The 26,153-nt window shown below is 38.0% G+C and overlaps 1 protein-coding gene and 2 pseudogenes across 2 annotated transcripts in view; 2 read left to right on the forward strand and 1 right to left on the reverse strand.

Moving 5' to 3' along the window:
- The window catches only part of COPB2 (COPI coat complex subunit beta 2), a 31,985-nt gene extending 10,778 nt beyond the window's left edge, over positions 1-21,207 (reverse strand). The window contains exons 1-12 of one of the 2 annotated variants that reach the window (XM_016939945.4): positions 20,996-21,207; positions 14,953-15,090; positions 11,040-11,126; positions 10,707-10,833; positions 9,700-9,848; positions 7,127-7,273; positions 6,155-6,254; positions 5,343-5,485; positions 4,890-5,089; positions 3,395-3,505; positions 1,129-1,217; positions 934-1,040 (exon numbers count right to left, since the gene is read on the reverse strand). In XM_016939945.4, coding sequence (XP_016795434.1) covers positions 934-1,040; positions 1,129-1,217; positions 3,395-3,505; positions 4,890-5,089; positions 5,343-5,485; positions 6,155-6,254; positions 7,127-7,273; positions 9,700-9,848; positions 10,707-10,833; positions 11,040-11,126; positions 14,953-15,006 — 1,314 coding nt within the window. In that variant the 5' untranslated portion in view covers positions 15,007-15,090; positions 20,996-21,207. 2 annotated transcript variants of the gene reach the window in all.
- On the forward strand, positions 19,783-19,872 carry LOC112208784 (U6 spliceosomal RNA; annotated as a pseudogene).
- An 82-nt stretch (positions 21,208-21,289) lies between the features above and the next one.
- Positions 21,290-26,153, forward strand: part of LOC470943 (actin, cytoplasmic 2-like) — a 105,123-nt pseudogene continuing 100,259 nt past the window's right edge.

The raw sequence follows: 26,153 nt of genomic DNA on the forward strand, positions 1-26,153 counted from the left end.
CTGAGTGGATATGACAAACTGCACATACTTGGTTTCTTACAACATTTACCTTCTTATATCAAGATGATAAGTATTCACTTAACAATTTTATGTGGCATTATTTGGGAGGGTGGCCAGCTATTATGTGGCTATGCTATTTAGCCTAGCAATGGAAAGACCAAACGGAGACAGGAAAGGAGAGCTGTCAGTAAACACTGAATGTGCTACACAGAGGACCAGTAGCCTATTCCCTCTTGCTCTAGAACAGTGTTTATCACCTTTTTTATTTTTTTCATTTTCACCCACCCTCCCTAGAAGTCTTTCTGGACATTTTTCTAATCACCTCCCCCAATGAAATTTTAATACCACAGATATACATATATAATGCATATACATATGTATAGCTATGCTTTATTCATAAAGAGTAAGCCCCCAAGTCAATGTTTACACCCACTGAGGATGCGTGCTCTAGAACCAGACCCCAGAAAAGCTGGTTTGTTTCCAAAGATAATCTCCTGACAGTGAAAACTGTCAAAGCAGCGGGCAGTTCTAAAGGTAAACACTTTGTCACTGGAGATGGTCACCTCAAGTTCAAGCAGCTATCATCAAAATGTATGAAAAGGTTTTCTGAACTATGTGGAAGAAGGCATTTCCAAGTCAAGAATTCTCTGACTTCTTGTTCTCAAAGCATGCTTTTTTCCTGTCAAAATGGCACTGCCACTTACCTCCAATTGCTCAGAAAATCAGGATTGTTGTATCCTAATGAGGCCATAGACAATGTGTATTTCAAAAGTATAAGAAGTTATTTAAATTCTAAGTGCTGTTTTATATTTTAAATGGCTTTTGATAATCGAAGAGGGAGAGCAGGGTACAAAAGACACTTCTTGGCCTTAGGGACCCAGAACTCATCACAAAAATAAATATTCCAAAAACAACAATGGAGGGGAAACTCACATGTTTGGGCTGAATTTCAATTCTTCGTATGAGTTCTGTATTGTCCCAGTCATAGAAGGCTAAGCCATTTACAGATCTGACTCCCAATAAGAAGCCGCCGTAGATACCTAAAGGGAACATAAAAAGAGTTTTGCTTAGGCATTTTTGAGCCATTACAAAGAATTAAAAAATGTATCATACGTAGATCACACTCACTTTCTGCTCCAAAATCTGGTTTAAATGATTTTTTTTCCTTAAAGTTCTTAAATATCTTTACAATGCTGTTGCTCTCTCTTATTGCATACCTGGGAGAAAAAAGGGAAGGCAAACATAACATGTTATATACTAAATCATAATTCTACCAAATGTTGGAAATATCTTCAAATATTTTTCAGTAATTATGCAAAAATATAAAATAAATATTTGAAGATTATCTGATGTACTGTTTTCCTAAGAGATCAGAGAACTCCTTACAGTTGGACAAATGATGAAAGGGTTTTATACTGTGTATGACATGAATTACTAGGGCTTACAAACCACTTTAGAAACTGAAAATGACCCAAATGTCTCCAATAGGTGAATGATTAAACAAATTATCGTATATTCATATAATGGAATGCTACTCTGCAAATAAAGAAACCAATTACTGATCCAGGCAAGAATATGGATGAATCTCAAAAACATTATACTGAACAAAAGATGCTAGACTCAAGAGTACATACTGTATGATTCCATTTATATGAAACTCCAAAGACAACTCTAATCTATATAGTGACAAAGTGCACTCATCAGTGTTTGCCTGGGACTGGGGAATGGGTGGATGGGGGGTATGGACAGACTGTTAATGGAAACAAGGGGATTTTGTGGGGATGATAGAAATGTTCTATAATTTGATTTTGTTAGTGGTTACGGATTACATACATTTGCCCAAATCTACTGACATGAACAGTAGTCCTCCCTTATCCATGGGGGATACGTTCTAAGCCCCAATGGATGCCTGAAACCTCAGATAGTACTGAACCCTATATACACTATGTTTTTTCCTATAATGTAAGAGGTGGGCAGCATATACAATGTGGATATGCTAGACAAAGGGATGATTCACGTCCCAGGTAGGATGGCTCAAGATTTCACCATGCAACTCAGAACACTGGGCAATTTAAAACTTATGAGTTGTTTATTTCTGGACTTTTCCACTTAATATTTTTGGAACACAGTTGACTGTGGGCAACTAAAACTGCAGGAAGGGAAACCACAGATGGGGGGACCGCTGTACAATTAAGTGGTACATTCTGTCTTCTGTAAATTATACCTCAATAAGGGCGATTTAAATTATAAAAACTGTGACAAATGGCTCATTAATCAGCCATCATCAGCAACAACTGCTTATATTCAGGCGTCTGCCTTGAAAAAAGGAGCTGTGGCTATCACTGGATATTTAAGATTGTCTGAGGAAGTGATGTGATGAGGGCTTTGCTCAGGACAGGAAAGATGCTGAGCAAGGTCTTGGCTGGATAGAGCTGAAAAAAAGGAACTATCAAAATAGAGGAAGAGGTGTGCTGAGAGAAGGCAATTCATCAACTATAATTTTGCTTAAGATAACACATTACCTTTGAATACACAGAACTGTATATATATGTGTATTTAGGAAATTTATGAAAAGATCAGAACAATTCCATACCTCTCAATAAATCTTACTGTTGTAACATTTTTAAAAATGTATCTTATTACACAACGCTGGCTTAAGTTACCCCACTGTTGGGGGCAAGATGCAACATAAAATGTGGGGCAAACAAAACTAAAAAAACTGTGAAAATGTAATTCAGTTGTGTGGTCTGAAAACACTAAACCCCTAATGTTTATTACATGCATTAAACAGGAATCAAAAAGGAACCAGAGCCAACGACTAGTAAAAAAGTCAGAGTTAAATGATCTTTCCTGCTTTTAATGAGAACATTTTATGAACATTCTGAATTCAGACAGAAATTTGTTAAGAATGGGCAGTGGGTACTATCATAGAAAATAAGTTTTAAAAAAGATTTAATAAATTTCTCATCAAAATGACCAAACCACAACATCACTCCCAAGTAGCTCATAAAGGGGCAGTAGAACCTCAGGACACTACAACACAGGGAGGGCATGCCAAAGCCTGCCAAGGCAGACATGAGGGTCTACTGTGACTTAAGCCCATAAAGCACCAGGTCCTGCCATGGGCTCCATCAAAGAAATGGGTGCTGGGTCCCCAGTTAAATGGAATTATTATATCAGCTTGAGTGAGCCAGCTCAACACAGAACAAAGAAAGCACAAAGACGGCTCATGCTATACAGTCACCTCTGACTCTCATCTTCCAATGGACAGCTCTGGTGAGAACTGTTTTTTAACACGGAGAATCACAGCCCGCATCAAGCCTTGAGAGTCTTCAAGCAGCACACAACACATCTGCAATCAGGGCATGCTGGCTATCATACAATCAAAACTTACTCTGAAGAATCGTGGGCCCATGCAAACTCCTGAGCAGATCCAAAGCTCTTGTTTCTCAATGCCATTGCTGTGTAGATGATATACTCCCCATCACCACACACCACCACAAACCTAGAAATCACAGAAGCCAGGGAGGGAAGTACAGAGGACCAAAGACATGTAGAAGTTAAGAAACAATAATTCATGTTATGGTAAAAGAATTCTAATAACAAATGTTATTTAGTTCATTATTACAATTTAACATCTTTTAAAAGTTATACATTTCTTTGAATACAAAGTTACAAAAAAAATTCTAGCCAACAAATTGAAAAGGAAATTATGAATATGGCATTACTGCTGAAATGTTATTGGAATGGTCTTCTCATAAATAAAGGCAACTGGAGGCAGGAAGGTGAGAATGGCTGGAAATGCAAAGGAGGAGGATTCCAATTATTCAACCAGTATTTGTTGAGCACCAAGATGCCTAGAACTTTGCTCATGACATTTATACCACAGGAAGGCACTATATTATTACAAAGACTATCTTCATTTTAAAGCTGATCATTCAAATGAATAAAAATATCTCACTCCAGGTTTTAAAGACTGTTAAATTCAGCAAAATACAGAGGATATTTTAACATTTAAATAATGAGAAAACAGAATGCTGCAGAGTCAACTAAAATTTTCCCAATGGACATAAGACAACTATCTTTAAAGTTGTTTATAACACTGTAAAGGCTGGTATCAAAAGACTGCCAAAGGCAAAACTTACAGCCAAGAATGTTTTACGATATTAAGGGAAATATGCATAATGCATTCTTAACCTTTATAAGACAATTATATTACAAATAATTATGGATACCATTTACTGAACTAGGCGGCATACTTGGTTTATATCTTTTGTCTTTTTCAATACTCAGCACAGCATTATAAGATGCCCAGACCTGCTGTAAAATAATTTTAAAGCTCCACAGGTTTAGACTTCACTGTGCTAGAAACTCCTCTCTCACAAGATGTTTGGTGACTTACAAATCTTAAGGGAGAAATTCAACTGACAGTTCAAATTACAAATAAGAAACAGAATTATTATCAATCCCAAAACTTTTTCAAAAGACACATATCTCAGAGTCAGGTTTTCTTCATGAAAGAGCAATGAGTCAGCAAGCATTTAGAGAGGGCACCTACTAAGTCTCAGCATAAGACATACTCCTTGCCCTCAAAGGAGCACACAAAAACACAAACTCAATGCATGCGAAATAACAGGAAACAGTACTATTTAACTATTCAAAATTGTGTGGTATAGAACAAGTCCAGATGGGAAACATGCTCCATCTTTTGTGCCAACTTGATCAAGTGGCATGGCTGCCTGCAGCTGTGTTGAGGATTGTGAGGCCAGGGCAAAAGCACATTGAGGAATGATTAGAGATGCCAACCACAGGGCAAGAGTGGACTGTGGATCTGCAAACCTGTTCTAACATACACAGAAGCTGAGGGACAAATTTTGGTGATGGCTTACCGCCCATTAGGATTGTGCTGAATAGTCTGAGGGTATATTTCACAACTGCCCATATCCTTTACTGCCAGTGGCAATCTTTCACCATCTTTAATTTCAGCATCTCCCATTGCTTTTAGGTTGGCCTGCTGGACTTCTGAATGCTTGGCCCAAATTATCTTTCCATTGGCATCCATGGACATGGCAGGTTCCTCCCGACCAAGCTGAAAGAAAGAAAAATAGCTCTCAGCAATGAAAAGGAAAATGAATAAAACCAAAACAAAACAGATTATTTTTTTCACCTAAAAGAGAGCTCCATTTCCTTTCTTCCACTTTAAATCTTCATTGCTTAATGTCTAGTACTTAATGAAAGAAGTGCCAGTTTTATAAAACTGGTTACTTGGAAGATGACAGTACTAAAATACAAAGAAAATGGTTTTGCCTATGTCCACCTACTGAGAGGGATAGTATAATTACCTTAACAATGATGCTCCCTTCATCATAGCCCAAAGCGACATTGTTTGACCCTCTTAGACTGGCCACGCACCATACCCTCTCCATTCCATAATTCAGTGTGCTCTCAAGCCGGTAGGTGCTTGAATGCCAAATACGTACTGTTCCTAAAAAGAACAATGTAAATACTCCCTTTTGATACAAACATCCGACAATAAACTGTGTCAGGTGAAAGAGACCCATAGAAGTCTTTCTATTCAAACAGATAACACTTCCTGGCAGCTTAATGACCAATTTTTTTTATCTACTGTCTTTAAATGATTTTTAAAAGCAACATAAACATAACACACAACATATAAGAAACAAAAACTAAGAATTACGATTTTAAACATGAAATAATAACAGGATTTCCTGGGTAAAGTGTTTCCTATGTGCCAGATGCTTTCTACCCACGATTTCTTCTCACTATAATTCTATGAAGCAGATATATATGTTTCCATTTCATAATTTGCCCAAACACACATTCATGACGTAACAGAGCCTGATTTTGAACCCAGGTTTGTTTGACTCCAAAGCACATGCTTTTTCAGTTTTTCTTTAGGACAGCTGACGGTCCTCTTATTTAAGTGACAGAATCAAAATACATGAGAATGATGATGATGATGATGATGATGATGAAAATAATGCCCCTTTACTCTTTCATAGCTTAAGTCTGGTACTTTAATAAAAATATCAAAATCCTTGCAAACCTACAATTATAATGCAGAGACATTACTTGCTTTAAATGCCCACTGAGTAGTTACCAGCATAGGAATAAACATACCCTTCTAACTTACCATCTTCTGAACCTGTGATAATGATTGGCAACTCAGGATGAAAGCTGGCACAAGACACATTTTGGGCATGTCCTTCCAGTGTCTGCACACATGTTTTATTCTGTAATTAAGACATAGAAAACATGTTTTATTAATGAAAAACATGTAACCAGCCCGCCCTTAATTTTCTCAGTGTACAGATACATTATAAATGATAGCAGTCATGAAAATCTAAATAATATCCAATACAAAAATTTTTGAAATAGGATGATCTTGTTGTATATACGAATATTTTATCTAATTACTTTGTAAAATAAATGTAAATGTAACTATCATATTTAAGAAGGGGAAAAAACCCAAGAAGGCTTTTGTCTGAATATTATTCCCCCAAATTCTCAGGATAATAGATTTCCCCCTTAAAACTCACACCTACCATCACTGGCTAAGTAGACAGTGCTGCTTTAGCCTTTAATATTTTTATTCTGGATTTAAGTACAAATCTGAAAATGTTTCAAGGAAAAACTGACTTTCTAGGCCTCATTTTATTAATTGCTTATGGGAACTTTTGATGTGGAAAACAAAAATATCAAAATATAGGAAAATCTTAGAGATAGGAAGCATGTTAACAAGAATTCATAACTAGGTTTACAAGAGTACGATTTGGCAAAATGGTTGGTAATTGTTGATCTGCTAGCTTACAAAAATGAATAGAAGTCTAGAAGATTATGGAGGATAATTCAACATTAAAATGTTAAAATTTCTAAATGCAAATATGAAATGAAATATGAACATGTTGGTATTTTATTTTTAAAATCTTGATATGCATTGTTTTCATTTTTATGGAGAATTCTGGGAACACAGTTTAGGTGCAAATACTGATACCTTAAGTTATTATGCTGTGAACAGTTTTCAACAACCCATGTCTTACCTGTCCTATAAGAAATAGTAAGAAACATATCTAACATATGGAAGTAAGGTTATGAAAAACTGTACCTGATAATCCCATATTTTAACAAGACGGTCATCTGCACCTGAAATGAGGTATGGCTTGTCCCCACCACTGTAGTAATCAATGCAATTCACGCCTTTCTCATGTCCTTCCAAAGTGAAGTTTGGTGACGAAGAGCCCAACTGCCACACCTGCAGAGAGAAAGAGCATCGGCCAGTCAATATGGGGCCTTGCTTTTCAAAAGGCAAATCCACCATATTTCTGACACATTATGTAAAATGCCAAAGCCCAGGAGAGAAGAGCTATCAAATTTTATTTTTTATCCTGTTTGGTTTTTGTTCTTTCTCATTTTACTTGAATTTTCAGGGAACAAAATCACTATGGCATTCTTTAAAAGAAGTGCCAATTTCCAGGCTTTATCTCTAGAGATTATAATTCAGTCAATCCACAGTGACGCCCAGGAATCTAGATGTTATGAAATTATTTTATTATAGATTTAATATACAGCTCATGAAAGTAGATTTAGTAAGATAATATTAAAAGTTGCTGGGTGTGGTGGCTCACACCTGTAATCCCAGCACTTTAGGAGGCCGAGATGGAAGTTATCACTTGAGCCCAAGAGCTCAAGACCAACCTGGACAACACAGCAAGACCTTGTCTCTACAAAAAAGTAAAAAGTAAAAAATTAGCTGGGCATGAAGGCACACGCATGTAGTCCTAACAACTCAGGAGGCTGAGGCAGGAGGATCGCTTTAGCCCAGAAGTTTGAGGTTACAGTGAGCTGTGATCATGCCACTGCACTCCAGCCTAGGCAACACAGACCGTAACTCAAAAATACATAAATAAATAAATAAAAATAAAGGCCTATTAAAAGGAGAAAATTACTGCCTAATTACAAATTTAAAGTGTAGAAAATTGTTAAAAATTACCACAGCACAGAATTAAGCTTTATCTTTACAAATATTTATTGAGTGCCTATTATATGGGAGGCCCTGTGGGGAGTATAAACATGTAACAAATGTTTATCAATTACTGTATAAAATAAACTTTATTGGAACTGAAGATAAGACAATTATTGTTCTCAAGATAAACCTAAATTAGTAAAAAAAAAGTTTACAACTAATTTCAAAGTTAATCTATGTCAAAAGCAAGGATAATCCAATCAAAGGCAAAATAGCTAAGGTCAAAACCCTAAGATATTCAGACACATAACATTTTACATAAAGGAAAACTACTAACAGTGTTTTATATAGGTGAAAGCAAACATGTAAGCAAAAGTTAATTTATTTTAAGTCAATGCATATGGAAATATTTTAATTAATTAATTAATTTATTTATTTATTTGAGATGGAGTCTCGCTCTGTCCCCCAGGTTGGAGTGCAGTGACGCAATCTCGGCTCACTGCAAGCTCTGCCTCCCAGGTTCATGCCATTCTCCTGCCTCAGCCTCCCGAGTAGCTGGGGCTACAAGCGCCCGCCACCACACCCAGCTAATTTTTTGTATTTTTAGTAGAGACGGGGTTTCACCGTGTTAGCCAGGATGGTCTCGATCTCCTGACCTTGTGATCCACCTGCCTTGGTCTCCCAAAGTGCTGGGATTACAGGCGTGAGCCACCGTGCCTGGCATGGAAATATTTTAAATATTATGATAAAAAAAAAGGAGCATGATTGCCCTCACTGCAACATGTATTAAGCATCTAGGTCAGGTAAGGCACTTTGCTGTTTGCTATCGAATGGCTGGGGAAAGGGAGTGACACAGTTTCTATCCCCCAAATCCAGTATTTCAGGGGATAAAGATTTCCAAAAACGTGTAATAATAATTCAATCTGAGAAAGGCTGAAACAGAGGCAAAAAGCAATGGGAGAGATGGGATAAGCATAACTGGCTCTGTCTAGAGGTGAAGTGGATGTCTGACAAGAGGTTCTCAAGAGTAAATATTTGTGCTAAACCTTAAAAGCTGAGTAATTCTCCGGAGGAAAATATATCAAAACAGGAAAATAAAGAGAAGTGCAGGCAGATGGAACAGTTCAATGAAGTAAGGTTTTGTGAACATTCATAGCCTCTCTAGAGGACGGTGAGTAGACCAGGGTTTTAGGAGATGTCGACAATATTAGCCCAGGCTAGTCCTGGAAATCCTTGTATTCCACACTAAGGCATTTGGACTTTATCCTTAGATCAGGAACTGTTTCAGAAAGATAACAGACAGCAGTGTGGTAAAATGGAGTAAGAAAGAGAGAATAGAGGCATATGGAATTTAAATGTAAAATAGATGAACGAAGAGCAGAAGTCAACAATGAATACTAAAAGGAGAGGACAGTAGTATCCTAAAAAGATACTGGCATTTTTCTTATTCTGGGTTTCCAAAGGCTAAAAAATTTTTATAACATGCTGCCTCCACACAGAAAAACGCTCCTCATTAAGAGCACTGAGTTGCCACAATATTTTTCTAAACAGAACATGTCATTTGGATTAAAATGAGAAATCCTATTTTGACTTCAAAACAGGCTTTTGAGAAAAATTTTTAAGATGGGTACATTTCTGACCAGTCAACAGTAAAACACCTAAGGCAAGTATAGTTCACTAATAATGATAACCGACACAAAATGTGGATGCCCTACCTTGATAGTCCTGTCCAAAGAGGCACTGGCAAACTGATTGTTATCTTTGGGGTTGATCACAATCTGCATAACATAATGGGTGTGTCCTTCAAACACTTGTGAGCAAGACCATTTTTTATCCCAGTCCCAGAGCTTAATAAGCATGTCATCTAGGCCAAAAGAAAGTCTCAAGTTAGTTGTAATTCTATTTTTTCACTTCGTAACTAAGACACAGTCTTTAGAAGAAGCAAACCTAACACAAACCATATAATCCATGACTTACAGAAATAGAATCAAAACCAAATAGAGTTTTCAAAATGCTTATTTATCTTAAAAATAAATTTAACTCTCTACAGAAAAGTGGAGATAAAATAAATAAAATAGATTAGAAATAGAAATTATAAAAATTCTCTGAAAAAACTTAAAAATTCAGTGGGCATTAAAGAATGGCCAAAGAGTAATATAAGTTTGATTAGAATCTAAGCATGACTGAATAGTGATAGCAATGACTATGTAGAGAACAAGCATTTGCCCTCACAAGATTGGTTTTTAAAAAGTTTTTAATTACTTCTCAATTTTTAATTTAAAAACATTTCAAAGAGCTATTACTAATTCAGTGCTACTTCTTTTTCCAGTCCTCCAAGAGGTTTACTATTTATACACAATACCAAGGAGCAAACTAGTTTGAATATAAAGATTGAACTGAATAGGGTCTATGGCAATCTGCCAAAAACTCACTCATCAACATGTAAATGACCTTTCTGTTCAGCAGATGTTTAAACATCTAGACTTGTAGGTCTTCTCTGACAGGAACTGGAGCAATCATTACACAAATCCTAAGTACAGTTGATATTTCATTATAGTACAAACACAAGCAGCATCAATAGCACAGTAATGGATCTAAATAGTTTAAAGGCTGCTTGGAATTAGAATTATATTTGTAACAGCAGTTAAAGCATAGCATGTCTCAGTGAATGAAAATGAATTACCCAAAGAGACGCACATGACCAAAAAAGGTCATCTCTTACCACTGCTAGTTAGAATGAAAGGCTGGGTTGGATGAACAGCAATACAGCGAATGTAGTCTGAGTGTGCTTCAAACATATGAACTCTCTCCAGAGTATTATAATTGAACACTCTAATCTGCATGTCATCCTAGAAACAGAAATTTTAAAACCATCATCCCTGTTATCAAGTAAATTATACAAAAAAACTATATCACAGGCTCAAGGAATAAAGTCTATGCCTCAAAACACTGCTGTAAATAACAAAACAAATCGTGAATCAAAATCCTGCAACAAATTTACATAATCATTGACCAATTCAGAAAATGGGAATAGAGATTCATATTAATTACTTACCGCTCCTGTCACAACCCAATTCTTCCTTGCAACAAACTTTGCAGCTCGAACAGGAAGATCACATACTTCAAATGTCTTCACCAGTGTCTTTAAAATGTAACAAGAATACACAAATTGAGCTATAAGAAAATAACCACAAAATCTACTCTTATATTTCAAACATCCAATTTTTAAGATCACTTCTCATTTTAGTATATTCTCAGGCTAAAATATAAAAGCTCAACATTCAAATTTTTAAAAAAGACCAACTATCTTTTAATAGATTCAAAATTAAAACACTTTTTAAAAGATAAGAGAAAGCAAATATCCACAAGATGGTATTCCAGATCCTCTGTGCTCCAGCCCTTCCCTCCCTTTTCCAGCCTCACCTTTGGCTACTCCCAGCCTCACCTCTGCTCTTGTTCTCTCTGACTTGAAAATCCACCCATGGAAACTTGTACTTCCCTTTCATAATGTAGCACCTCATAATTATGTTTAGTGCCAATCTTTCCTGCTAAGCTCTCCAAAGGCAGGAATATTTTTCACACTGTATAGGCAGAGGCTAGAACAGTGGCTGGCACACAATTAGTGTGTAATAAATATTTGTTGAATGAATTAGCTCTTAGTTTCTTTTTTTCTTTTCTTTCTTTTTTTTTTTTTTTTTTTTTGAGACAGTCTTACTCTGTCACCCAGGCTGAAGTGCAGTACAGTGGCACAATCTTGGCTCACTGCGACCTCCGCCTCCCAGGTTCAAGTGATTCTCATGCTTCAGTTACCCAAGTAGCTGGGATTACAGGTGTGCACCACCATGCCAAGCAAATTCTTGTATTTTTTGTACAGACGGGGTTTCACCATGTTGGCCAAGGTGGTCTCGAACTCCTGGCCTCAAGTGATCCACCCGTCTCAGCCTCCCAAGTGCTGGGATTACAGGCGTGAGCCACTGCACCTAGTCAGTCTTTTTGAAATTGAAACCCATAAAAGTGACTCATGAATAAGGTACAATTCTTTTGCATGCTTTAGCAATATGATTCCATACAAATGTTATTATTTCTTTTTAATAAAATATGAAAACACCGTGACTTATATGTTCCTCCGAGCTGCTCAGAATGGAATTATACACATAGGATAAAGGTAGAGACCCTCCTAGAAAGAGCAGAGATCATGGTACCTCTTTGTTCTCCTTCTTTGATGCCTGTTCTTAAAAGTCTGAAAGTCAAACTATCATTTTCCAATCCTTTTTTGTATCAGAGACAAAAATGAAATAACTAAGAAACATAATATAATCTTACTGATTGATTAACCGTGTGCACTAAAAAAGTAATAGGGACCGGTTCATAAGAACTGTCCTACTCTGACTTTTCAAGCCAGAGTTCAAAGATTCTTTAGACAAAGGCTGAATGAGTAGGCACTTCAACTCCAACCTGTAGAATCACTACCAGCTGACTATGATACAGACACTGAGAGTAGACAGAACATGCGATCTATAACACGGCAGAAAAATCCACAAAAGCTCATGAGGAGCCAACAAATCCAGGGATCTGCTGAGCAGTAAAAATAAAGCAGCTGCAGAAGAAATAGCCAAGGTTCAACGCCATGTTAGGGGCTATGACTGATGCAAATAAAGAGTAAGAAAAGCTACACACACAATACATACAAATACTCAATGTAGACTAGGAAAGTATAACTAATGACTAATACTTATATGGTACTTTATAGGTTTCATACACAATTTTATCTAATTTTATTTTATCTTTTTGACAATCCTGTGATGTAGGCAAGGCAATAATATCATCTTCACTTCAGATAAATAAAGAGGCTCAGCATGGTTAAAAGGCTTGCCTATATAATTTAATCAGCAAGTTGGCTTCAAATCCTAAAATACTATGTTTTTTAAACCACTGCATGTACCACCTCAAAGAATATATAGTATCTCCTTATTTGAAATTCAAGTACATCTAAAAACCTTTTTACTTCCAAAAACCTTTTTGGCTCTCTCAAGAATTTGCTCTCAATACAGGAGTGGTAAATACTGTTGGTGATATAAACACAGGGAAAAAACAGGGAGAATCAAAGACAGATTAATCATTCAACAAAGACTAACTATCTACCAGGAGCCTGACAGTGTATCAGGTAGTGCCTCATGCACTGGACCAACAGTGGGAAATAAGATGAGGGTAATCCTTGTCCTCACAGAACCTCTATTCTTAGAGGAAAGAAGGAAATTAAACATGAAATTACCACTGAGATGAATTATGAAAGGGGAAGCAGATGGTCCTGTCATAGGGCAGAAAAAGGTATAGAAGAGAAAAAGGAGGCAAAGTGGAAATGCAGATAAAGCAGAGATATATTATAATAAAGCCTAGAGAAAGATAAGAAAAGTACGCCTGGGCTTTAGAACATACGATGATCAAGTGATAGAGCTGAGATAGGTAAATGTAGCTGATAAGAGGGAATCCCTAGGAATAATCAGAGAGAGAGGACACCAACATATCTGTTAAACATAAAATCAGAAATATTTTAAACATCTCAAGAACTAAACAAAAAGGAAAAAAAAAACAGTTATTTGCATCAAAGCAAAAACAATTCACAAGATAAAGATCTGAAATTGTAGAGAACACAAATACTGAACTAGTGATAAGTGAAATGCATATTATTCATTCGTTGAACAAATAATTATTGAGCATTTACTATGTGCCAGGTAATGTTATAGGTACTGAGATACAGCAGAAAACAAAATGTTAATTTATATAAAATGTCACTGATGGACTATGATATGGTTTGGATTTGTATCCCCACCCAAATCTCATGTCAAATTGGAGGAGGGCCCTGGTGGGAGGTGATTGGATCATGGGGGTGGATTTCCCCCTTGCCGTTCTCGTGATAGTGACTTCTCATGAGATCTGATGGTTTAAAAGTGTGTGGCACTTCCCACTTTGCTCTTTCTCTCCTGCCATCATGTTAAGAAGGTGCTTGCTTCCCCTTCACCTGCTGCCAAAATTTTAAGTTTTCTGAGGCCTCCCAGTCATGCTTCCTGTTAAGCCTGTGGAACTGTGAGTCAATTAAACCTCTTTCCTTCATAAATTACCCAGTCTCAGGTAGTTCTTTACAGCAGTGTGAGAACAGACTAATACAGGGTATGAGTTTAGTGTACAGTCATTTCTGTTTCATTACAGTGAGTATAAAAGTATAAAGGTGTTTTTAGGTTTACTTCTGGCTTTGGTTCCTTGATGCCATTTTGCCATTTTAAATTCCTCAAATGCGAATTTTACCTGGATTTCAAGAACTTTGGACGTTAAGGATAATTACTATATAAGTAGACACAACTGTATAGTATAGTGCTAACTATATGCTTTGTACTCTTAAATACAGTCTAGGAAGACTGGAAAATATGAGACAAACTAATTTGAAGGATATGTTATTTACTCAGGTGAAAGAGAATGAGTCAAGCATTCAGGCAGACAATCTGTAAGATGTGTGTATAATCAAAAGCTGACTATAAATATTTCCCTGATATAATCTATATGGCTGAGTGAAAGATTTATCTGTGTATCATTATATTGGGCATCTGGGAGAAAAATAAATTTAACGATATCATTCTTAAGATAGAGTATTCACTGAATGGAAAACTAACGATTAAATACTTTAGCAAGTGATTCTATAATACCATCAGTTTTCTCAATTTCAAAAAAGAGCTAATACTACCTAAGTCAGAGTTGTTATATTTAAATATTGTATTTAACATACCCAGGACAGTTTCTCCTACAAACTATCCCCTCATAAACGTTAGTTCCTTCATATTTAAAATACTTTGCACCAACTTGAGAAAGCAGTTTGCATATAGATTCTGGATTCTGTTATAGTATTTCTTCTCTTTCATTATAAACACAGTCTCACATAGTATTTTATTTCTAATAAAGTCCTGAAAAATTCCTACCTGTGTTTCATGATTCCAAACACACACACTGCCATTGTAAAGACTTGCCAACATCCATGGCTCTGTAGGATGCAGATCCACACTCTTAACTCGATCAGATCTAGCAGTTAGCTTTCTTTTGATATCAAGTCGCAGTGGCTAAAAAGAAACATTAAAAAAATTAAATTGCTAAGCCAAATAAAATACGTTTGAGATTTTAACTAAATAAGTGCATGAAGACGCCTACAAAACAATTCAGCTACTACTTTGCTAAGCTTTTGAAACAGTTTCAAGTCTAAGCACTTATTTCTTCATTTACACATCAAAAAAATCAGAATATTCAACATTTTAAGATTTACAGCAGTGGTCTTCAAGCTTTTTGCTCTAAGGATTCCTTTATAGTCCTTAAACATTTTGAGGACCCCAAAGAGCTTTTGTTTATGTGAGTTTTAGCTATTGGCATGTTACCATGTTAAAAATTAAACCTGAGACAACTTTAAAATATTTATATATTAATTCATTTTCAAATAACAAAAATAAATCCAGTACGTTAACTAAAATAACATGTTTTTATGAAAAATAACTATGTTTTCAAAAAATTTAGTGAAAAGAGTGGCAATATTTTACATTTTTGCAGAACTCTTTATAATCTGACTTAACAGAAGACAGATGGTTTCTCATTATCTGCTTCTGCCTTCAATATGTTGTGATATGTTGTTTTGGTTAATGTCTACAAAATAATGCCTGGTCTCACAGATACCTAGTTGGAAAGTGAGGAGTATCTTAATAGTTTTTTCATTACTTGAAATTCTTCGAAATTCGAGAAGTGGTAGTTTCTTAAAGGCTACTTGCAAGGTAAAATCTGCAACCGTATACAAGCTGTTTATACTTTGTTATATTAAAATCCATTGGTTAAGTCCATACTTTGAATGGATCTTTCTCTCATGCATGTTTTTCTACCATTAAGCATTGATCGTTTGGAAAATGCTGGTTCACTGAATTATGCACATCTTCTAGATGCTAACAACATCATTATACTTTATTAAAAAAATTACACATTCACTAATTTCACCACCTACTTCAACTGATAAGCCTTTAAGCATTGGAAATCCATCAAGTTCAGTGAGTTTTTCAAAATTCGAACTTTCACTTGAAAGCTTTAATTTTATCATTGGCAACAAATACTGTCAGGGACCAGCCAACCTCTTTCAGGTTTTTAAAAAACGTCGACCAAATATTCAAGTCTGAATAAGCAGAGTTTCTCAGTCATTGTTTCAAGTAAAGCTCACAATTTAAAAACGGTACAAGTGTTTCCCCTTGAGACAACTACGATACTTCGGTATGCAGTAGAACTGCTTTATGCATACTCCCCATTTCACCACACAGAATTTAAAAGATGCATACTCAAGTGTGGAGAGGTAATAACATTTTTACTGTTTCATCAATGACATTCTTTAGTGAAACTGACTTTTTAAAAAACTGTGTCACAATGAAGAATATACTAACAGTACAATTTGGTGTCACTTCACTAGCAGTTTTACCTTCCACTACTTTTACACCATCAGTGCAAATATCAACACTGTGAAAGGTGCCAATAGCGTCTCACTGTTAAGAAAATAATTTTAATTTGTGGACCTCCTGAAAGAGTATTAGGGACTCTTAAGGAATCGCAGACCACATTTTGAGAACCTCTAGTTCATAGAATTATCTAGTAAATAAATTTACTTTTTTTTTTTTGAGACGAAGTCTCGCTCTGTCGTCCAGGCTGGAGTGCAGTGGCGCTGATCTCTGCTCACTGAAACCTCTGCTTCCCGGGTTCAAGTGATTCTCCTGCCTCAGCCTCCCAAGTAGCTGGGACTACAGGTGCATGCTACCATGCCCAGCTAATTTTTTGTATTTTCAGTAGAGGCGGGGTTTCACCGTGTTAGCCAGGATGGTTTCAATCTCCTGACCTTGTGATCCGCCCGCCTCGGCCTCCCAAAGTGCTAGGATTACAGGCGTGAGCCCCCGCACCCGGCCAATGAATTTTAAATATTCACAAATCACAATTTTGTGCCCAGGTCAATAGTGTCATATCAGGAAATATTCTGAAGAAGTGTTATTCATGAAGTCCTAGTAACCATAAAGCATAATATTGAGTTCTTTGGAGAAAAATGGTAGATTTATCTTGTCAAAAATACTAGTAAATGCTAGGTAACATAATGTGTGATCAATAAGGGTTATATCCCTATGCATGATGGCCTTTGGTAACAAATGGGAACGTCTGAAATATTTTAATGGATTTAAATTACAGAAACAATGAGAATTGGAAAAATTTAAAACAAAAATAAAAACATTCTCTCAAGTCAGAAAATATGAATAGTTTATACTAGCATTTTCAAGCCAAATTCTTCCTTTGAATTACAGAACAGATAATTATTTGAATAACTATTTTCTCCATTCTCCAAAAAATGCCATTCTAGGAGAAAAGTTAATTCAATATATACAATGATTCTTACGGCAGTGGGCTTAATTCTCTCTAGGAGGCATGCTGAGAAAAGACTGATTTAAAATATATTTCCCCTTCAACATGTCTTAAACACAACCTAAAAGCTCATTTGGCAAGTTGAGTTACTGTCGAATCTTTATTGCTGTGATCTTCTATGATGATCATGAATGGGACAGAAATTTAAGGTTACTTTTGAATATAAAAAGAAGATCTAGCAGAGACAACTTCCTGAGACAAAACACCTCACAATGCTTTTACTCATCTTTTTTGGGGATTTTTATCAAATTATGTTTTCACTGTCATCAGTCCCTTCCTCTCTCCAATTTTCTACTTTCTTTTTTTTTTTTTTTTTTGAGACAGAGTCTTGCTCTGTCGCCCAGGCTGGAGGGCAGTGGTGTGATCTCGGCTCACTGCAACCTCCACCTCCCAGGTTCAAGCGATTCTGCCTCAGCCTCCCGAGTAGCTGGGGACTACAGGTGCCTGCCACCATGTCCAGCTAATTTTTGTATTTTTAGAGACAGGGTTTCACCATATTGGCCAGGCTGGTCTCGAACTCCTCTCCTGACCTTGTGATCCACCCACCTCTGTCTCCCAGCTCCAATTTTCTACTTTCAAATCATCATCTTCACATTCCTTGCTAGTTCCCAAAATCAAGGCTTTTTACTTCATTTCTGAATTCTGCCCCATAAATTACTATTACAAATTTTAACTTCTTTTTAAATCTCTATGGAGTCAACAGGTATGAAGAGTCTATTATGTACCAGGCAGGAACCATGGTGAGGGTTTTCATATAAGCCAGCATATCTCACAATTTTCCTCCAGTAATGAGGAAATTGGACACTTACAAATTGTGAACATTTTACTTTAAAATATTTTAAATTATTGATTATTGAGTAAAAGTGATGCTCCATAGTTGGGCCAAGGAACTCTGAGCAACCCCAGTAAACCTCTACATACTCCCAAAGCACAAATCTCAGTTTAAAAAAGAACAGGCAGCCAGGCGTGGTGACTCATGCCTGTAATCTCAGTACTTTGGGAAGCTGAGGCGGGAGGATCACCTGAAGTCAGGAGTTTGAGACCAGCCTGGCCAACATGGTGAAACCCCGTCTCTACTAAAAATACAAACAAAAACAAAAACAAAAACAAAAAATTAGTTGGACGTGGTGGCGCGCGCCTGCAGTCCCAGCTACTCGGCAGGCTGAGGCTGCAGAATCACTTGAATCTGGGAGGTGGAGGTTGCAGTGAGCCACGATTGCACCACTGCACTCCAGCCTGGGCGACAGAGTGAGATTCTGTCAAGAAGAAAGAAAGAAAGAAGGAAAGAAGGAAGGAAGGAAGGAAGGAAGGAAAGAAAAGAAAAAGAAAAGAAAGAAAGAAAGAACGAACAGGCAAGGGTTCTTGTGATAATATTTCTCCCAACAGTTAAGTGACTATTTTGAATAAGACAATGTACTAGGTACTTTGGGACAAAGATGATTAGGATGCTCACACTGTATCCTCAGCTTTAAATATATCCCTCCACCTTCCAAAAGCTGGATGCATTTAGGACTCAGCTTAAATGCCACTGCCACCAGTAAGACCTTTCTAGTTACCCTAGCCTGAAGCATTCTTTCCTAGGGAATCCTATAGGATTTCATTTTAACTGTTCATGGTACACTTGTGTACACATCTTTTCTTGCTTTCTAGAGTAGATCCTCCTTAAAGCCAGGGTCATTGCTTATATATGTCTTTATCTCCAGATCACCTTATATATTTGAGTATGGGGGTTTAAGAACAGATACCATAACACAAGACTAGAAAGCCATGATGGATTTAAATTTCAGTTCCACCACTCATTTCAGATGTGCAATAGTGGGCAAATTTACTTAACCTCTTTCAAGTTTGACTTATGTAAAACAGGAATATTATTATTATCTACCTCTTAGTGCTGTAAGAATTAAATTCAGAGTTAGTCAGTTAGAGCAGTGCCTGACCTACAGTAACCACTTCACAAACATATAACTCTATCTCCCAGCTGCTGTGAGAATTAGGCAGCCATGTTTAGCAAAGTGCATGGCACACACTAAATATTCTATGGTAAATGTACAAATGAATGAATTCACGTTTTGTATTTTCCACAAAGGATTTAAAATATATAAAGAATGAAGGCAATATTTCATTATAGAAATACACTGGTAAATGTAAAGACGGCAAAAGAAAATGAAATTAGGCAGATCCAAGAGCCTTTTCCAAAAACGTCCATTACTGCAACCACAGCAGACCCAAACTAGATCAGGTAGTTAGTAATATGAAGTGCTCTAATTAAGAGGCTTGAGGTCTTGTTCAGGGACTGTAACCTGAGTGCCCAAGAAAGTCCACGGATGGTGCTAGCTTCAGCAGCACATACAGAGAGGAGATTAGCGTGGCCCCTGCGCAAGTATGGCACGCAAATCCGTGAAGCGTTCCATATTTTTTATAAAACAAATAAAAAAAAAAAAAGAAGGTCCATGGATTGGAGAGGGGGGGGGGTGTCTGTGAATGAATGCACTGAATTTTATGCAAAAATGTTTGTTTCTCTGTGCATTTTCTCTGGGAGTATTCCTAACTTTTTCCTCTGTTTCTAGTTCCAACTTTGCCACAATTAACCTTGTAGAAACATAATTTTAAAAAAAATTTTTTAACTTAAGATGAGGGACTTAATCCCTAGCGTCTTCAAGCTCCAAAATGTTTGATTCTGTGCCTCATAACAAGTTTTTTTTTTTTTTTTTTTGAGACGGAGTCTTGCTCTGTCCCAGGTTGGAGTGCAGTGGTGCGACCTCGGCTCACTGCAGCCTCTGCCTCCCGGGTTCAAGCGATTCTCCTGCCTCAGCCTCCTGAGTAGCTGGGACTACAGGGGCCCGCCACCACGCCCGGCTAATTTTTTTTTTTTTTTTTTTTGCATTTTCAATAGAGACGGAAGATATTCTTACACTATCGTTTTCTTTCCTTATTATTATAACACTCCTGTGCAAACTAGTCTAGGGCGTTTTTTAGGGTTACGGTGATAATAACAAAGTGCTCTAACAATTACTATTCTTACCAGCCACTGGATTTGCAAATGCATAAAAGCACACCAGCCAGTGTTATAAACAGCACCCCCTTCCTCCCAACCCTTCTTCTCCCCTTAGAAACCTAACAGCTGAGATATCAAAGCATTTGAAATTCCATTTTTGACTCCATATACATTTGTTTTTGGCTTCTTTGCTTGCTTATAGTTTGTAGCCAGCACACACTATCCCCGGAATAAGCCCAACAGGAGTGTAGATTAACTACCACCGTTTTAAAGGCAAACTTTAGTTTTACCAAAGCTTCCTACGGAGTTCAACACATTCGGCTTCTGTGTTTCCCTACACCACCGATCCCGCTGCAGACTGCAGGAGCTCTGGCAAGCGCCACAAGCGCCAGGGGAGACAGAACCCCTCACTAGCAGGCATTGCCTCCCCAAATCACCCCGGTCCCCTAGGCCCCACCGCCTTCTCCCTTCCTGGAATCAAACTGGACCAAGACCCCGCAAGGCCTGAGGCGGCGGCCGCAGCGGGAGCCCAGACCACTGCTTACCGCGGCCCTCAGTCCAGAAGCTCCAGGAATCGGCCGTAACCTATGGGACCCCGCTCCCTTCTACGGGGTCTGGACCTACCATGGCTGCGTCGGTCCAATCCCGGGAACCCTCGTTTGTTACCGGCTACTCAGGCCTTGAGATAAACCCACCGATTCACTGACCGTCAGACTGACTGACGTGGAACTTCCGGGAGCCGATTCTCGCGATAGTCAGAGGCCAGGGCCGGAGCGCCTGCGCAAACTGCGGGCAGGGCCGCCGTTTCCCAAGCCCCGCCCCAGTTTCCTAGGCAACGTGGCCTTCCAGACCGCTGGTAGTGGGCTTGAGGCTGTCGGGAAGGAGGGGTGTGGCCTAGACCACTGAGGGCCGTGACGGGGTGCCCCTGAGCTTGGACCCCAACCAGAAGGTAGAGATTGAAACGATGAGGAAAACGAAGTGCCTAATCCCCGTTGGACGCTAACTACAGGGCAAGCTCCCCAGTGTTTTAGTTGTGTTTCGGAGGCCGAGAACCGCTATCGGGCTTCCTCGGACTCTGGCCCTGGAGGGGGGAACGGCGAGGGAGAAGGCGAAACGAGTCTCCAGTGTGTTCTTGGGGCCTGGTGCGAGGCCCAGAGAATTCTCTGCAGGCCTTTGCCCGGGTACTGATTAAGGCTGCGAAGAGACGCACCGGGCTGCGGGCTTAGCTTCAGGCTTCTGAAGTCAGAGGGAGGGCTGAGAGCTTACACTTTTGGAGCTCCCCGGGAGACGGCAACTACCCAACCGTGTGTGTGTGTTTGTGTATGTGTCTTTTGTTGAGCTTCGGCTGGCTGTGTTATTCATTCAACAAATATTTATCGATCTTCGGCAGTGTGCCAGACATACCTTCTTCTCAAATCTTCACATCAAACCTGAATTATCTCCATTTAATGATGAGGAAACTCGGGCTCAAAGAAGTTAAGTGTTCTAGCCAAGACTGCATAGTAAGTGGTAGATAAAACCTCAAAGTTGGGCCGGGCGCGGTGGCTCACGCCTGTAATCCCAGCACTTTGGGAGGCCGAAACGGGTGGATCACCTGAGGTTAGGAGTTCGAGACCAGCCTGGCCAACATGGTGAAACCCCGTCTCTATTAAAAATACAAAATTAGCCGGGCGTGGTGGCGGGCGCCTGTAATCCAAGCTGTTCAGAGGCTGACGGGAGAATCGCTTAGAACCCAGGAGGTGGAGGTTGCAGTGAGCTGAGATCGCGCCACTGCACTCCAGCCTGGGCAACAGAGCAAGACTCTGTCTCAAAACAAAAAACCTCAAAATTTGTGCTCTTTCTACTACATAAAAATATCTCTTCATTAATGTGGCTGAATTCTAAGGGCCTGTGCCATAGGGGTTACACTACACAATAAAGTTCGAGAACATTTGCCTATCACACGCACTGCACATCTCCTGTATTTCCTTTTTTTTTTTTTTTTTAAGAAAACATGTGGACCATAGAAAACTTGCCCTCTGGTTACACGTACAAACGTGTATTTTTAACTTGAGAGAAATCTTAAAGTCTTTTCAGACCTCCAGATTTTCAAAAAGGCAAAAAGGAAAATTATGTATTTGTGTGTGTAGATAATGATAATCAGAGGGAGATGATTTTGCACGAAATTATTTGGCTTTAGTAGGAGCCTTGAGCTAATTTGACTCTCTTCATGGGCCTCAGTTTTCATCATCTTGAAAAAAATCCAGCTACATGGTTTCTAAAGATCCTTCCATTTTTTTTTTTTTTTTTTATGTTTCTGTAGCATTCAATAGTGGAAAAAAGAGTCTGGAACTGGAGTTTAGTGCCAGCAGTGTGATCTTATGTAAATTGAGACTAATAATTCTAGTAATTGCATACTTTGCTTACTCTATGGAGTGACTGAGGATCCTGAGTTGAAAAAATTATATGAACTATACCTAATTTGCTTGAATAGTGGAACTTTCAATATTTCTAATTCCTGAATACTCTTGCACTTGAGAGAGTATTTTTGGATTTGGCACAGTACTAAGTAATACAAAATAAAATGATGTATCTCTATTGTCAAGGGGCTCAGCTGGGAATACTTAACTCTTTGTATACCACTGGGCCACCTAAGGGTCTACCTAGCTGGTGTTGCGGGCCTGAACCCCCAAGTGTCATTCTTACTTGGACTATATCTTTTCTCATGTTTTCCACTGCAATTAGCCAAAATTAAGTCCTGCAGTTGTAGACTGTAAATTCACTCTTTTAACCATTACATACTGAATGTGTACTATATACAAAGCACTATACTAGGTGCTGCCTTAAGATATTACCCATAGAATTTGGTGTTGGATTTTGGTTGAAATAAATTTTAAAGAAATAAAATTCTTAAATAGGAACTAATACATAACATTAAATATACACGTCTATTTCACTATGCGTTCGACTGTGGGTTTAAATTAAAATCTTTTGTTTACTTGGTTTAGAGGAGACTGGAAGGTTAGGAAAAATAACCGTTGGGAAGAAAAGAAATATAGACAAGCTTAGCAGATTGGTAAAGGGTTTCCCAAGAGATTGACTGCAATCGATTAACAGGTCTTAAAGTCTTACCTAGTCAATTTCTATAATAGCTATTTCAGCCCTGCCTTCTTGCAGCAGCTGGGAGAATTCCAAGTGGGAATTCAGGTTGCAGTGCCTCTGTAAGTACCCTATATACACCGTTCCCTTCCCACCCTATTCCTACCTCTTCATAAGAAGTTGAGGAAAATAATTTCTTGAGAAAGAGTCAGGGTTTTTTGTTTATTATTTTATTTTATTTGTATTTATTTATTTATCTTGAGATAGTGTCTCACATTGTCACCCAGGCTGGAGTGCAGTGGCGCCATCTCGGCTCACTGCAACCTCCACCTCCCAGGTTCAAGCGATTCCCCTGCCTCAGTCTCCCCAGTAGCTGGGACTACAGGTGCACGCCACCACGCCTGGCTGATTTTTGTCGTTTTAGAAGAGATGGGATTTCACCATGTTGGCCAGGCTGATCTTGAACTCCTGACCCCAGGTGATCTGCCTGCCTTGCCTCCCAAAGTGCTGGGATTACAGGCTTGAGCCACCACACCCAGCCTTGTTTATTATTTTTAAATACACATGTGTTATCACTTAGCTAAGTGGTAAGTACTAGCACGAATAGGAACCTAGTTTCTCCCTTCAAAGGGGTTACAATTTATAAGCAGGAAAGGTTATTTATGCACAAATAATTGAATACCAGGCAGAATATGACTACCTTCTGAGAGAAGTACCAATAAAATACTCTGAAGATAAAATATCCAGCTGGGGAGATAAGTTTCATAAAGGAGGTAGAATCTGAGGTGGACTTTGAGGTGAAGAGTATACGGCATGTTTGAGAACCAAAAAACGTCCAGTTTGTTTGGAGAATGGTATTCATTTAGAAGAGCAGTGAGGGAGAAGGTTGAAGAGGAAGGTTGGGGCTAGAACCTGAAGATTTTTAAATCGGGAGAAATTGAGCTTTGAGTCAAGCAGTTGGGACTTACTGGGCCAGAAAGGAAACCTGTTTATATCTGTACTCTAGATGATTTGTCTTTTGTTGATGTGTATGACACATTAAAAGAAGTTGAAACAGACTATATAAGTTTGGTGGAAGTGAGTGTGGAAATAACAGTAATAAGGAAAAATTTTTATTAAATGCCCACTATGTACCTACCTGCCATTGGAATATGTACTTTGCGTACTGCAATTCATAAAGTAATACTAAAAGATAGGCATTATTTTCTCCAATTTATAGATGAAAAACAGAGGCCTAAATTGATTAAGTAGTATACCTCATGCCACATTGCTCATGACTGACAGACCTGAGATATGAACCTAAGTTATATTTAATGATACTAACATCTTTTTTTACTATAATTTCTCCTTTTTTCCCTGAGAAGCTAGAATCAACTGGATACACAAATGCGTTTGTTGAATTGAGGGAGTGGGAGGCATCTTATTGCTGATGTTTTTAATCTAATGAACCCAGAAGAATATCTTTAATCAGAGGAAGATGTGGAGCCAGTGAATGATAGTGGAGCCAATGAAGGAACAATCAGAGAAAGAGAATCAGGAAAGAAGAAAAAGTGAAAGAAAAAGAAGTGGAGTCAGTGTAGGAACAATCAGAATAAGAGACCCAGAATAACTTTATGTCACAGAAGGAAAAGAAAGGGAAAATGTGACTGGGTGACTAGCATCTTGATAGCTTTAGAGAATTTAAGGAGGCTTAGTATTTGCAAAAACTATTGCCAATGAAATAAATGATTATGAAGACACTATCAGCCTTCAAAAAAGTTGAGTAATGGTAGGGAAGGGAAGTTTACAAAGGGTTTAGAAATTATTGGATGATAAAAGAAAAAAAGTAGAGGTCATCAGTATAAACTATTTTACCAAGCGATTAGTGAAAGGCAAATGTTGATGTGAGAGGTGTCTCACTGTAAGTGGGTTGACTGTTCCTGCATTTAGGGCGTGCTTGATTTAATTATGATAGGCTCCAAATGGATGCAGGCCACTAAATGGACCTTTGTAGTGTTAGTAGGAACTAGCCAGGTAAATGTCAAGAGAGTATATCTAGAGCATTTGACTTTTCCAGAGAGCTAAGAATAGTTCAGCATGCCTGGGCCAGAGAGTAAGAAGGGGGAGGATTGAGAAATGGTACTAGAAAGATAAATGAGATTCAGATTCTGAAGATCCATGATAGCCAGTTAAAGGAGTCTGGACTTTATCCTGTAGGCTCTGGGGAACCATTTAAGAATGTTAAGTAGGGTAATCTTCATGCTCCATTACTAATACATCATCACATGTCAGTTACTTTTCCTGTTAGAGGAAATGTTAAGATTATCAGCCCGATTTCTGTATGAGGTGAATGAAAGCAAAAGTTTTGACCACATAGTCAAATAGCCAGCAGCAGACTAAATTGAGTTGGAGAACCACTGAACTGTCTTCCAAGAAAAATGGAGTTTGTGGTTGCCCAACACTTAGAGGCAAATGTTGGACTGATTGCAAAAGCATTGACCAACCACAATGTGCTGTACACTTCATGTGACTACCTTCTAAACATTTTAAATTTGTTAAATTTACTCCATGGGAGTTTGATATAGAATTCAAGATGCAGAGGATGCTAACTTTTGTTTACCTGAAAGTGTAAAAATCCAGATTATT

The sequence above is a fragment of the Pan troglodytes genome, chromosome 2, assembly GCF_028858775.2.
Source record: "Pan troglodytes isolate AG18354 chromosome 2, NHGRI_mPanTro3-v2.0_pri, whole genome shotgun sequence".
NCBI classification, from domain to species: domain Eukaryota; kingdom Metazoa; phylum Chordata; class Mammalia; order Primates; family Hominidae; genus Pan; species Pan troglodytes.